Source organism: Mauremys reevesii, linkage group 24 (genome assembly GCF_016161935.1).
Source record: "Mauremys reevesii isolate NIE-2019 linkage group 24, ASM1616193v1, whole genome shotgun sequence".
NCBI lineage: Eukaryota > Metazoa > Chordata > Testudines > Geoemydidae > Mauremys > Mauremys reevesii.
In genome coordinates, this window is record NC_052646.1 from 13,746,046 (window position 1) to 13,760,152 (window position 14,107).

The 14,107-nt window shown below is 48.6% G+C and overlaps 1 protein-coding gene across 1 annotated transcript in view; it reads left to right on the plus strand.

Moving 5' to 3' along the window:
* Positions 1–14,107, plus strand: part of LOC120390529 (IgGFc-binding protein-like) — a 197,424-nt gene that overhangs the window by 98,703 nt on the left and 84,614 nt on the right. Inside the window, exons 36-42 of the mRNA XM_039513258.1 lie at positions 2,706–3,276; positions 5,759–6,354; positions 7,263–7,836; positions 8,090–8,283; positions 8,757–8,898; positions 9,574–9,914; positions 11,600–12,173. Coding sequence (XP_039369192.1) covers positions 2,706–3,276; positions 5,759–6,354; positions 7,263–7,836; positions 8,090–8,283; positions 8,757–8,898; positions 9,574–9,914; positions 11,600–12,173 — 2,992 coding nt within the window. The remainder of the gene's footprint in view (positions 1–2,705; positions 3,277–5,758; positions 6,355–7,262; positions 7,837–8,089; positions 8,284–8,756; positions 8,899–9,573; positions 9,915–11,599; positions 12,174–14,107) is intronic.

Here is a 14,107-nt window from a genome sequence, read left to right on the forward strand (position 1 = left end):
TCTAGAAGAGGCAAACCTGCTTTTGTAATGAGCCAGCCACTCCCAGTCCCTATTCAAGCGCAAATTAACAGTGTTAAATCTGCAAATGAAGTTTAGTTCTGCTGTTTCTCTTTGAAGTCTGTTTCTGAGGTTTTTTTGTTCAAGAATAGTTACTTTTAAATCTGTTATAGAATGTCCAGGGAGACTGAAGCGTTCAGATGAGTCCCAATCAGCGCAGAATAGAGCAGAAGAATCACTTCATGTGCCTTGCTTACAACACTCCTGCTAATACATCCCAGAATGATGTTTGCTTTTTCTGCAACAGTGTTACACTGTTCGATCATATTTAGCTTGTGATCAATTATGACCCCCAAATCCCTTTCTGCAGTACTCCTTCCTAGGCAGTCATTTCCCATTTGTATGTGAGCAACTCACTGTTGTTTCCTAAGTGGAGTACTTTGTATTTCTTACTCCTGGGGAAATATCTGTCTCACATAATTTTGTATTTTCCCACATAAAAAACATTTTGCCTAAGAAGTTCTACAGTTTTGCCTTTTGCCCACTAGAGGCGGCTGTGGCACAAAAACAAATGTATTTTCTGTGGGAAAATACTAAATTCTATGTCCAGTGATGCAGAATTCCCCCATGAGCAGCACTTTGCCCATGGAGCCAGTTTAGGACAGAGTAGGACACACAGGGCTGCTGGGGGTCACAGACTGGGGTTAAGAATGACTTGTGCGGGGGACAGACTGGAGCATGGGCTCAGGAGCTACTTGGGTGACAGCAGTGAGCCTGGGGATTGGGGAGGGGGGCTGCAGAGACCCGTGTGGATGAGGGGTGTGGGGACAGGGGCAGATGTGCCTGACTGAATGGGAGAGGCTTGGGGTCATCCAAGGTCTTCATGGGGGAGGCTTCCCAAAACCCTAACAATCCCCCCCATCCAAAGAAAAACCTCCCATCCACACCCAACACACTCCAGATTCATTCCTAGGATCCTTCTCTCTCCCTGAGGTCCTCAGTTCGTTACCCCTGACTCCGAAGCCTTTGCCCTGCTTCTGACAGGTGCAGGAAATCTGTTCTGTTTGGAATTTAAATGAACTACACAAAGTTCTGTATGAATATGCCTAGTAAGGAATCTATTTGTCAAAAATAAATTTACCGGAATCTTTTTTTTTTTGGTCTGTATTGTTACTGACAGATATTTTGAAATAAGTTACCAAAATAATTGAAACTGGCATGATTATATTATGTTATTTTGACAAATAAGATATGCAGAATTTTCAAACATTGTGTGCAGAATTTTTAATTTTAGGGGGCAGAATTGTCCAGGAGTAATTTGTACTTATTGAATTTCATCCTATTTACTTCAAACCATTTCTCCAGTTTGTCCAGATCATTTTGAATTTTAATCCTATTCTCCAAAGCACTTTCAAACTCTTCCAGCTTGGTATTGTCCGCAAACTTTATAAGTGTACTCTCTATGCCATTATCTAAATCACTGATGAAGATATTGAATAGAACCAGACCCCAAATGGATCCTTGTAGGATCCCCCTTGATATGCCCTTCCAGCTTGCCTGTGATCCACTGATAACTATTCTCTGGGAACGGTTTTCCAACCAGTTATGCACCTACCTTATAGTAGCTCCATCTAGGTTGTATTTCCCTAGTTTGTCTATGAGAAGGTCATGAGAGACAGTATCAAAAGCCTTACTAAAGTCAAGATATATCACATCTACCTCTTCCTCCCATCCACAAGTGTCCACACTTTCACAGTGTGCTCTCATCCCCAGTGGGGCACCTCCTTGTGTCTGCAGTTTGGAATTAGCTCTGCCTTTCTGGAGCCCCATCCTGCGAGTGCTCACTCTATGACACTCTCTCTCTACCGGAACTTGATGGCTCCCTCCTTGTGGCTTGGCCTCCGGAAAGGTCACTGTAGTTTCTCCTTTCTGGGAGATTTGTGTACCAAGTGTCACCAACTGTCCCAGGTAGTCTTCCTATTCACTGCCCATCAATGGTGCCACATCCCCAGTGGCTGGTAGGGGAACATGGGCTCACCCTCATCTTTGGGTTCCAGCCCAGGGACCCTAAAACCAGCAGCTAAGGTCTATCCTGTCCCATGCCTTGTTTCTGTTTCCTTGGATTACTTCCTATGTTGCCTTTATCAGTCTCCTTCTCTACCCTTCTCCGGGTACACCCTTCCCTCCTGACCAAGCCTCCCCTCTCCCTAGCCTCAGAGAGTAACTGCAGGCACCTCCTCCCTGCAGCCCCCTTCTGCCCTCAGCTACCTTACTTTATACCAGCCCGACCTGTTCCTGTTCAGGTGAGCTTCATCCTTTAATTAGTTCTCATTGCTCCCTGTCTCCTCCTCCAGGTGCATCTTAGGTGGTTAATTGGCCCATCTAGCCACCTTAATCTTTTCAGGGGCAGTTGTGGGGTGAGCACTCCCTCACAGTGTCAATAGCATCCAGCAGAGGTGGGATCCTGGGGAGCTGGGGCTCAAGTAGGACAGAGCAGAGGGACCTGCAATAGCTAATGCCAGGGGAAATTCAAGTCTGGTTAGAGCTGGGATTCAGGCAAGCTGTAGGGAAGGAAGCAGGCCAGAGTTGATGATTATTTGAACAGAGGTGGCTTATTATTGTAATCATGGACCAGAGCTCTGTGCTGGGGTGAGAGGTTCCACCACAGGTGAGCGATGTTTCATATCCCATGTGTCTTGCTTTAACAGGTGAACAGTTTCCTGATGAATCTTCCCTTCAACCTCATTGATAAGAAAATCACTGTGTATAGAAATGGCTGGGCCACAGTGATCCAGACAGACTTTGGCCTCACAATTACCTTTGCCGGGTGGTCAGGACGCACCACGGTCACTCTGCCAGTCACCTACGCGGGAGCTGTGTGCGGTCTGTGTGGCAACTTCAACAGTGACAGGGAGGACGACATGCTCATGAGGGATGGCACGCTGGCACCAAGCCCAGTCAGCTTTGGCCAGAGCTGGAAGGTGGGCGACCTCCCGGGATGCTCTGCAGTAATGATACCACCATGTGCAAGGGTAGAGGCTATTGAAAAACAACAACGAGGTAGCAGAGGGCAGTGTGGGATCATCCTTCACAAGAGTGGCCCCTTCAAAGGATGTCACAGCAATGTAGACCCGCATGGATACTTCGTAGACTGTGTACACGGCTATTGCGTCCTCAGTGGGCGGGAGAGTAACGTCTGCCAGGCCGTTGCTGGCTATGCTGAGGCATGTCAGGAAGCTGGAGCTATGGTGCATCCCTGGAGGACTACGAAATTCTGCTGTGAGTCCCCCATGTTCACCACTGCCTACCCCATGGGGATCACTCTTCCAAGTTGGCTGGTAGATGTTGGTTTAAATGCTGAGCTCATCAAGTGATGTAGAATATTTCTTAATTAACAAAGGAGCCCAAAGCATGGGTACAGCACAGGCAGTGGCTGTAGAAGCTGCCCCCTCACGGTACCCTGTCAATGTGCTGCACCCCAGGCCAGAGGGGCACTGTCTACAGATAGAATCATAGAATCTCAGGGTTGGAAGGGACCTCAGGAGGTCATCTAGTCCAACCCCCTGCTCAATGCAGGACCAATCCCCAGCTAAAACATCCCAGCCAGGGCTTTGTCAAGCTAGGCCTTAAAAACGTCTAAGGATGGAGATTCCACCACCTCCCTAGATAACCCATTCTAGAGGTTTACCATCCTCCTAGTGAAATAGTGTTTCTAATATCCAACGTAAACCTCCCCCACTGCAACTTGAGACCATAGCTTCTTGTTCTGTCATTTGCCACCATTGAGAACAGCCGAGCTCCATCCTCTTTGGAACCCCACTTCAGATAGTTGAAGGCTGCTGTCAGATCCCACCTCTCTTCTCTTTTGCAGACTAAACATGCCCAGTTCCCTCAGCCTTTCCTCATAAGTCATGTGCCCCAGCCCCCTAATCATTTTCATTCTGCTGGACTCTCTCCAATTTGTCCACATCTTTTCTGTATCGGGGGAGGGAGGGGGACCAAAACTGGATGCAATACTCCAGATGTGGCTTCACCAGTGCCGAATGGAGGGGATTAATCACTTCCCTCAATCTGCTGGCAGTGCTCCTACTGGTGCAGCCTAATATGCCCTTATCTTTCTTGACAAGGGCACACTGTTAACTCATATCCAGCTTCTCATCCATTGTAATTCCCATGTCCTTTTCTGTAGAACTGTTGCTTACCGCGTCGGTTCCCAGCCTGTATCGGTGCATGGGATTCTTCCATCCTAAGTGCAAGACTCTGCACTTCTCCTTGTTGAACCTCATCATATTTCTTTTGGCCCAATCCTCCAATTTGTCTAGGTCACTCTCAACCCTATCCCTACCCTCCAGCGTATCTACCTCTCTCCCCAGTTTAGTGTTATCTGCAAACTTATTCTAGCACTAGAAAAGGTTCAGAAAAGAGCAACTAAAATGATTAGGGGTTTAGAGAGGGTCCCATATGAGGAAAGATTAAAGAGGCTAGGACTCTTCAGTTTGGAAAAGAGAAGACTAAGGGGGGACATGATAGAGGTATATAAAATCATGAGTGATGTTGAGAAAGTGGATAAGGAAAAGTTATTTACTTATTCCCATAATACAAGAACTAGGGGTCACCAAATGAAATTAATAGGCAGCAGGTTTAAAACAAATAAAAGGAAGTTCTTCTTCACGCAGCGCACAGTCAACTTGTGGAACTCCTTACCTGAGGAGGTTGTGAAGGCTAGGACTATAACAATGTTTAAAAGGGGACTGGATAAATTCATGGTGGCTAAGTCCATAAATGGCTATTAGCCAGGATGGGTAAGAATGGTGTCCCTAGCCTCTGTTCGTCAGAGGATGGAGATGGATGGCAGGAGAGAGATCACTTGATCATTGCCTGTTAGGTTCACCCCCTCAGGGGCACCTGGCATTGGCCACTGTCGGTAGACAGATACTGGGCTAGATGGACCTTTGGTCTGACCCGGTACGGCCTTTCTTATGTTCTTATGTTCTTAACTTGCTCAAGGTGCAATCAATCCCATCATCCAGATCATCAATAAAGACGTTGAACAAAACTGGCCCCAGGACCAACCCCTGGGACACTCCTCTTGATACCGGCTGCCAACTAAACATCAAGCCGTTGATCACTACCTGTTGAGCCTGACAACCTAGCCAGCTTTCTAACCACCTTATAGTCCATTCATCCAATCCATACTTTTTTGAACTCCCTGGCAAGAATCCTGGGGGTGATGGTATCAAAAACTTTGCTAAAGATGTAGTGGTGCCCTTCATGGCCCATCTTGTCCTTGGCTTATCTGCTGAGACTGGACATAATCAGAGCTGGGAGTCAGTGGAGTCTTAGTAATTGAGATGTCTGTCCATTAGGAATTGGTCTGGGAACCCACCAACTCATCTCCCATAAACCATCATCTGGGAATGAGTTTTAGGCACTACTGACCCGGACTCAAAGCAAAGAGCTAGTGGTGAAAAGCTCTGCAGAACTTTTTCAGGCTCACGAGCCCTCCACTCCCTACACCCTGATCTTGGACCAGATTAGAAGCCGAACCCTTGGAGAGAGATTGTCTGTATCCCATTACCTGGTGTCTCTGGGGCACCCAGTCCCCCAGACTGGGACCTAATTAGAGATGTTGCTCTTTTATTAATCAATCAACCTAAGGAAATAGAAAATTAAGAGCATGAATGAAATTGCATCTTCTGTGATGGTTCATTGTGCACATTGCTAATGCACTATATGAGCTAACTCTTTGTTCTAATTACAGCTCCATCCTGTCCCCCGAACAGTCACTATGAATTCTGCAGCACCAGCTGCGATCTGACATGCAGCAACCTCTATGCCCCGGTGCAATGCATGACCCAGTGTAAGGAAGGCTGCGTGTGTGACGAGGGCTTTGTTCTCAGTGGTGACCACTGTGTCCCCGTTTCCCAGTGCGGATGCCTCCACTGGGGACTTTACTACCAGGCTGCAGAGACCTTCCACCCAAGCGGTTCATGCGAGGAGCAGTGTGTGTGTCAAGCTGGTGGGGAGGTTGTGTGTAAGGCATTCTCCTGCGGTGCTGGTGAGGAATGCAGGATGGTGGACGGTGTCCAGAAATGCCACCCATTTGGATCTGCGACCTGTTCTGCCTCTGGCCATCCCCACTACCTCTCTTTCGATGGGGTCCACTTTGACTTCCAAGGCACCTGCACCTATATCCTGGCCAAGACTTGCACTGATGCCAATCACCTTACACCATTCACTATCAGCATAGAGAAAGAATCCTGGGGCAGTGGGAACATCTCCATGGCCAAGCTGGTGTCCATCCAGGTGTATGGGATCACACTCACTCTGCTGCAGAACAAACAGGGGCTCATCAAGGTAAGTCCTTCTCCAGATCCTCATTGAGATTGTTCTGAGTGTCCCTTTGTGGACAGAGGTTTCTGTATGTGGCCTGCCCTCTTGGACTCCTCAACAGCTCACACCTTGCTATATAGTCCAGTGGGGAGGCGACAAAGCTGTGAATGGTTGAAGCCAGGTTATCCTCTGTCAGAATGGGATGGAGTCTCCTACCCAGCTAGAGATGGTAGAAAGTGCTACTTATGGATGCTGCTATGTCAAAGCTTCTCTTGGGTGAGATGAGCATCCTCCAGCTTGGCTCCATCTTTGCCTCCCTTCTTGGTGATACTCCTATCTATGAGTATTAATTATTTGGTGAACCCCCTCCACATACCTCACATTTTGCAAACATGGGGTAAAATTCCTTCCCATTTTATCTCCATTGGCCTCTGTGTTGCAGAATCTGTCCAATGGCCTAGTGCCCTGTGAAGCCAGCAGTCTAATTTGGGGCAAATTGAACACAATACATAGGAAATTGTTTGAGATAGGAGAGAGAGGGAAGGGGTGAAGGAAGGAGGCGTCACCAGGGAAGTGGGTTTTTAGGTGGTGGTGGTAGGAGATGGAGAAGTAGGAGACTGTTCTGAGTCCTGGAGTTGGCATTAGAAGGAGCAGGCCAAACATGGGTTGAGGAGTTGGGAAGGTAAAGAGAGAGGATGAGGAGGGAGGGAGGTGCCTGGGAGATGAGATCAGAAATGCAGGTCGGGGTGACAATGTCAAGAGCTTGGAACGTGAGGACAAATCATTGCAAAGTGAAATTGGGAGTCATGAGTCATTCTGGATTTAACCCATGGTGTCAGTGAGAGCTGAATCTCAAAACTTGTCCATAGCCCCTACCCACACATGCACTGTCCATCCTACCTGCTCACAGGGAAATGTGCTGTCTTTTCCAGGTGGACGGGTTATCCCACAATCTCCCCGTGATAATGGTCAATGGGCAGCTCCGAGCATATCAGCACGGCACTAATGTCCTGGTGCAAACCAACTTTGGCCTCACTGTGAGCTACGACCTGGTTTACCAGGCCAGAGTCACCATCCCAGGAAGCTACCATGGCCAGACATGTGGCCTGTGCGGGAACTACAATGGACAGCAGGATGAGGAGTTCCTGCTCCCCAGTGGCAGGACAGCCCCTGATGCAGCAGCATTTGGCTCTGCTTGGGAAGTCCAGATCCCAGGAGCATCCTGTACAGACAGATGTGCTGGAAACAGCTGTCCAGTTTGCGAAGAGAAGAAGAAGGAGGTCTTCAAAGGGCGCAACTCCTGTGGGCTGCTCACAGACCCCGATGGCCCCTTCGCGGCCTGCCACGGCACGGTCAGCCCCAGCGTGTATTTCAACAACTGCCTGTATGATCTTTGCCTGGGCATTGGGGATGCACAGGTTCTGTGCCACAGCATCCACAGCTATGTGATGGCTTGCCAAGAGGCTAAGGTCTTCATCCAGCCCTGGAGGAGTGCCTCCTTCTGCCGTAAGTGTGCTGATAGTGTAGGAGCTCTGGCACGCACTGGGGAAGGGAGGGGGTCAGTGTTACTGGGCATCATGTTCCAGGCCTCTGGGCTTCTTCTGGAACTGTTCTGGGTGGGAGCCAACAATCTCATGTTCCCTTACAAGTGTGCCCTGTTCCTCTCCTCCCTCTCCTGCTCTCCTCTCCTTCGTGTCTGTCCCTCTACACCGTGGTGTGAGATCTTTCCAGCCATCCATTATTTCTCTCTCTATTTAAGCTGTGAGCTGCCCAGTCAACAGCCACTATGAGGTCTGCGCTGACCTCTGTACCACCAGCTGCACTGGAAACATCATGGACTGCCCGGAGACCTGTGCTGAAGGCTGCCAGTGTGACGAGGGCTTCTTCTTCGATGGCCAGGGCTGTGTGACTCTGCAGAGCTGTGGGTGTTTCGAACAGGGGAGATACTACAAGGTACAGCCTCAAGCAGTCTGGGTCTGATCTAAATTTTTTTCTCACATATCTTAATCCCTACACTAGTCAGGAACAGGGTTTGCTATAATGGATCAGAGCATTGGCCTATCCAGCCTGGCATCCCCACTTTGTTAATACCGAATGCCCAAGCACCAAGAAAGGCAAGAAGATTTGATTCCTTTTATCCATTGTGGGGAAACTGAGGCATAGAGAAGGGCAGTTACTTGCTCAACACCACCCAGTGAGTCAGTAGCAGATGGGAGGTTAAAACCTAGACATTATCCTGTCCCTCAGCCCAATTCTTAGCTCATTAGAAAGCCTCTCTCTTTAATGTTAAGAGAAATAATATTATGACACAATAGTTTTTCACACACCTCACCACACAGCTCTGAGTTTAGCACTGACAGAAATTATTATAAATAACCATTTCCAGTTACATTGTGTTATTTCCTCCTTCCTAAACATCCCATCAGCCCAGTGAGACTGTCCTGATGAATGAGTGCCAGCAAAGCTGCACCTGTGTTCCTGCCCGAGGGGTGACTTGCAAAGCCCACAACTGCACCAGTGGAGCAACCTGCCAGATCAGAGATGGCATCATGGACTGCATCAGCCAAGGTAAAGGAGAGTCACTGATTAAAACATGCCCTGAAGGGTTCTTTCATAAGCAGTGAGTAAAGTCATTTCAATTATGTCTCCTCAACCTTCTCACTCTCTCTCTCCCCTTTTATTTAGCCTGGAACCCGTGACCCGTAATATTACAGCATTTTGACTTGAAATATGGAAACATTCATTGGGTCAGAGTCTCTGCTATGTCCAGTTTCTGAAGTGCACAGCAGAGCCAAGTGGGCAGCTGTCCGGGAGCTGATCACACTCCTAGATCTCTCTGGCTGTTGCCTAGGAGCTGCTCTAAATTGGAGCCTACTGGTTGTGGGGGCCATTAGTCAGCTGGGCACTGTCAGAGCCCATCACATCCCAGCCACTCTCCTTTGCCTGCTCCATGCTGCCCACAACATGCCCATAGGTGTTGTACCACCTCTGCCAGGCATTGCAGGGAAGGATACATAGGAGCCGGTTTTGCTGTGGTCACACACATGCAGAGATTTCCTCAGCATGGGACTCGCAAGAGGTTTGTGAATGATGCAAAGGAAGTGTGTATGGGGAGAGAAGAAGAGAAATAGAGGAGTGCCTGGTGATATATATAATGATGTGTGTGGGGGGAGAGATAGAAAGATACATAGATGTTACTGATTAGTCTGCTGTTTCTTGTCTTTCTATTGTCTTTCCCCCTAGTTATTCCAAAGCCATCCTGCAGTGTGGTCCGCTGCAGGGAAGGAACTATTTGTAAGATGATAAATGAGCAGCCAAAGTGTGTGCCAATCTCTCGGGGCACGTGCTGGGCTGGGGGATACTTTCATTACCGCACCTTCGATGGATGGGCCTATGATTTCCATGGCAACTGCACCTACACCGTGGCCAAGACCTGCAGGGATGCCGCCGGCCTGCCCTCCTTCCATGTCATGGTCAAGAGCAAGAACAGTGGGAACACACAGGCCTTCTACAGTGGGTCGGTGACTGTCCAGGTGGATGGAGTCACTGTCACCGCAGCCAGGGCTGAAGCCGGCTTTGTGTGGGTGAGTGCTGGGCGCACACGTCCACCCTGCTCCTATGTCCACCCTGTAGGCTTTGCTAAATAGAGGGCAGGAAACTGCAACCCCCACCACGGACGGGGCATTTTGTGGGTAGGACAGAGCAGGCAAAGGAGAGTGGCTGGATGGTGATGGGCTCTGACAGTGCCCAGCTGGCTAATGGCCCCTATGGGACCACAGCCAGTGGGCTCCATTTAAAGCAGCCCTGAGGCTACACCCAACGTAGACAAGGCCCAGTGTGGTCAGTAGTTATGTAGGCTACCTTTGCAATTAAGTAATCCAAGGTGTTGCAGTGGGGAGTCTCGTTGAAGTAGTCGGGTGTGCGCTGCTGCTGTATCAGTGCTGTTCCCTAAGTCCCAACACTGTGCTAGTGAATGGTAGGCTTCCTAAGAGGGGACACCCTCTGCTCAGAGTCAGTGCTGACACCAATGGACAGCAAGCACTGTGGTGAGCTGCAGAGAGCAGGGTGGGTGACCTAAAAGGGAACATTGTCCCGGCAAGTCAGTGCTGACCCCAATGCCTATTTAGCAGGTGCTGTGTGGCAGGGAATGATGTGGGGGGGTCAGTCAAGGGTGCTGTCCCTCAGAGTCACAGCCTGGCACTACAGGGTGCTGTACTGAAGGGTGCAGGGTGCATGACTCGCTGTGGGGAGCTGTCGGCTCTGTCTCAAGCACACGGGATCTGCACGCCAGATAAAGTGTAGACCTGAGCATTTGGTTATTACCTATGCCCAGCGCATCATGCAAGAGCAGGGCCAGTATTCCAGCTCTTGTGGGCAAATCCCAGCTCCGCTGAGTCCATCCTACCACAAATTCCCCAGCAGTTTCTAATGTAACAGGGATCCCTCTGAGACCCCACCTGAGGAGAATCCCCACTCTTGGATCTGGGAGGACATTGCCTGAACTCTAAGATATGGGGAAACTGAGGCACATCTAGGCAGGTCAGGGGCTGTGCCCTACAGAGCCTGCTCCAACCTGAGGTACCTCAGGGACCCTGAAACATTGTAGACATCTCCTTGAGACCTCTTGCCCCTCAAGTGCTCCTCCTAAGGGCTCTCACCCACGCAGCATTGTCCCCACAAGAGCCGCTCCCTAATGGTTCTAACCAATGCAGCCCCTAGAGTAGCTCCCACTCATTCTTCTCCTTGATCCTTTTGTCTTCAACAGGCTACACCACAATCATGCATATAATATTGTACCTGGTTGGGAAAACCCTACGAATAGCAATGGGGCAAAAATCACAATTTCCAGTGAATCTGGATACAAACTTGAACCAAATTTGGATTAAAACATCACATTAGATAGAGCTGGTCTGAGAAAGCTAATTCCATTGGCAGAAAGATTTCAATATTTTGAAAATTAGCTTCATTCCAATATGGAACGAAACTCATAAATTACCACATTTTCTATGAAGACGAATGGAGCCCCAACTCCAGGTCAGTCCGCCCGGTAGGTTGCCAAGGAGCTGGTGGCAGGAAAAAACAGACAGGTTTTGAAATCGGCCTTGTTTCCATCAGAACTCCTTGGAAAAGGAACAATCTTCTAAAGCCCTTTTGATTTTGATGAATAGGCAAATACTAGTGAAAAAGTATATCAGAGTAGAGCTCAGTGTGTAAATGACAGACCTGTGCACTCAATTCTGACCTTTGCCCTTTTTTTCTCACCATGAAGGTGAATAACACCAGGGCCCACTTACCCATCTATCTCAACAACGGGGCCCTTCGGCTCTATCAGAGCGGCACCTCCCTCGTCCTCCGCACCGACTTCAACCTCAGGGTGTACTATGACTGGAACAACCACCTGAGGGTCACCGTCCCTAATGACTTCTCCGACAGCCTGTGCGGCCTGTGCGGCAACTATAACAGGGACCCTTTTGATGACTTCCGGACCCCAGATGGGGACCTGGCTCCCAGTGTTGCTGCCCTGGGGAAAAGCTGGGTGGTGGAAGATGAGGATCAGTTTTGCTGGCATGATTGCATTGGAGGTTGCAGGCCCTGTGCCACCAACATAGCCAGAAAGTACAAGGAGGAGGCCTTGTGCGGCCTGATAACCAAGGTCTCAGATGGGCCCTTCAGTCAATGCCACACCAAGGTAGATCCTACGGTCTACTTGGACAACTGCGTGTACGATCTGTGCCACAACGATGGCTACAGAAAGGCCCTGTGTGAGGTCCTGAAGGCCTACGCGGACGCCTGCCAGCTGGAGGGGGTCAGGATTGGGGAATGGAGGCAGCTGGCCAGATGCCGTGAGTACAGATTTGTATGCCAAGGTCTACGGTCTGCTGGTTAGACCGGGGAGCCTGGGGCTCAGCACTCTTGAGTTCTAGCCCTGGTTTTGGGAGAGGGCGTGATCGAGTGGTTTGGGATTATTGAGTAGTGATTGGGAAATCAGGACTCCTGGGTTCTATTGTAACCACAGTATTTGTCTGTCTGTGGAATTGCTAAGGTGCCTGTCACTTTGAGTATCTAACGTTTACTGATAACACATGAGAGCTGGGGTAAGATTCCAGTTTTTAAGTCACTCATAGAATCATAGATTCTAAGCCAGTAGTTCTCAGCCTATTTGCTATTGTGGACTGTATATACATCTCTCTAGGTGTTATATGGGCTGCATTCACACAATATATATATTACCTGTATGGAGGATGTCACATGGGCTAGAGCGTCCTGTGGACCTCGGGTTGAGAACCACTGCTCTAAGGTCCGAAGGGACTATCATGTTAATCTAGTCCAGTGGTTCTTGAACTTTTGTACTGATGACCCTTTTCACATAGCAAGCCTCTGAGTGCGACTCCCCCTTATAAATTAAAAACACTTTTTCATATATTTAAGACCTTTATAAATGCTGGAGGCAAAGCAGGGTTTGGGGTGGAGGCCAACAGCTCGCGACCCCCCATGTAATAACCTCCCAGTTTGAGAACCCTTGATCTAGTCTGACCTCCTGCACATTTCAGCCCACAGAACCTCGCCCACCCACTCCTGTAACCGACCCCTAACCTCTGGCTGAGTTACTGCCATCCTCAAATCTTGATTTAAAGACTTCAAGTTACAGAATCTGCCATTTATACTTGTTTAAACCAGCAAGTGACCTGTGGCTCAAGATGAAGAAGGCGGCAAATAATCCCTAGGGTCTCTGCCGATCTGACCTAGGGGGAAAATTCCTTCCTGACCTCAAATATGTCAGTCAGCTGGACCCTGATCATGTGGGTGAGACCCACCAGCCAGATACCTGGGAAAGAATTCTCTGTGGTAACACAGAGCCCTCCCCATCTAGTGTCCCATCACTGGCTGTTGGAGACATTGCTGCTACCACTCACAGATCAGCTACATGCCATTGTGGGCAGTCTCATCACACCACCCCTCCATAAACTTATCAAGCTCAGTCTGGAAGCCAGTAAGGTGTTTTTCCCTTATTGCTCCCCTTGGAAGGCTGTCCCAGAACTTCACTCCTGTGATGGGCATCATCTAATTTCAAGGCTAAATTTGTTGATGTCCATTTGTTTTTGTGTCAACATTGGTGCTTAATTTAAGTAACTCCTCTCCCTCCCTGGTGTTTATCTCTCTTATGTATTTATAGAGAGCAATCATATCTCCCTTCAGCCTTCTTTTGGTTAGACTAAACAAGCCAAGCTCTTTGAGTTTTGTCTCATAAGGTAGGTTTTCCTTCATCCTAGTCGTCCTTATCTGCATGTGTTCTATTTTGAATTAATCTTTCTTAAACATGGGAGACCAGAACTGCACACACTATTCCAGATGGGGTCTCACCGGTGCCTTGTATAATGGTACTAACACTTCCCTGTCTCTACTGGCACTCCCTCTCCTAATGCATCCCGGAACTGAATTAGCCTTTTTTCACAGCCTCATGACATTGGTGGCTCTTAGCCATCCTGTGATCAACCAATACACCCTGGTCTTTCTCCTCCTCTGTCACTTCCAACTGGTACATCCCCAGCTTATAACAAAAAATCTTGTTATTAGTCTGTAAATGCATGACCTTGCACTTTGCACTATTTAATTTCATCCCATTTCTATTACTCCAGTTTTCAAGGTCATCCAGATCTTCTTGTATGATATTCTGGTCCTCCTCACTATTGGTAATATCGCCCAACTCTGTGTCATCTGAAAATTTTGTTACCACACTCCTACTTTTTGTGCCAATGTCATTAATAAAAATGTTAAA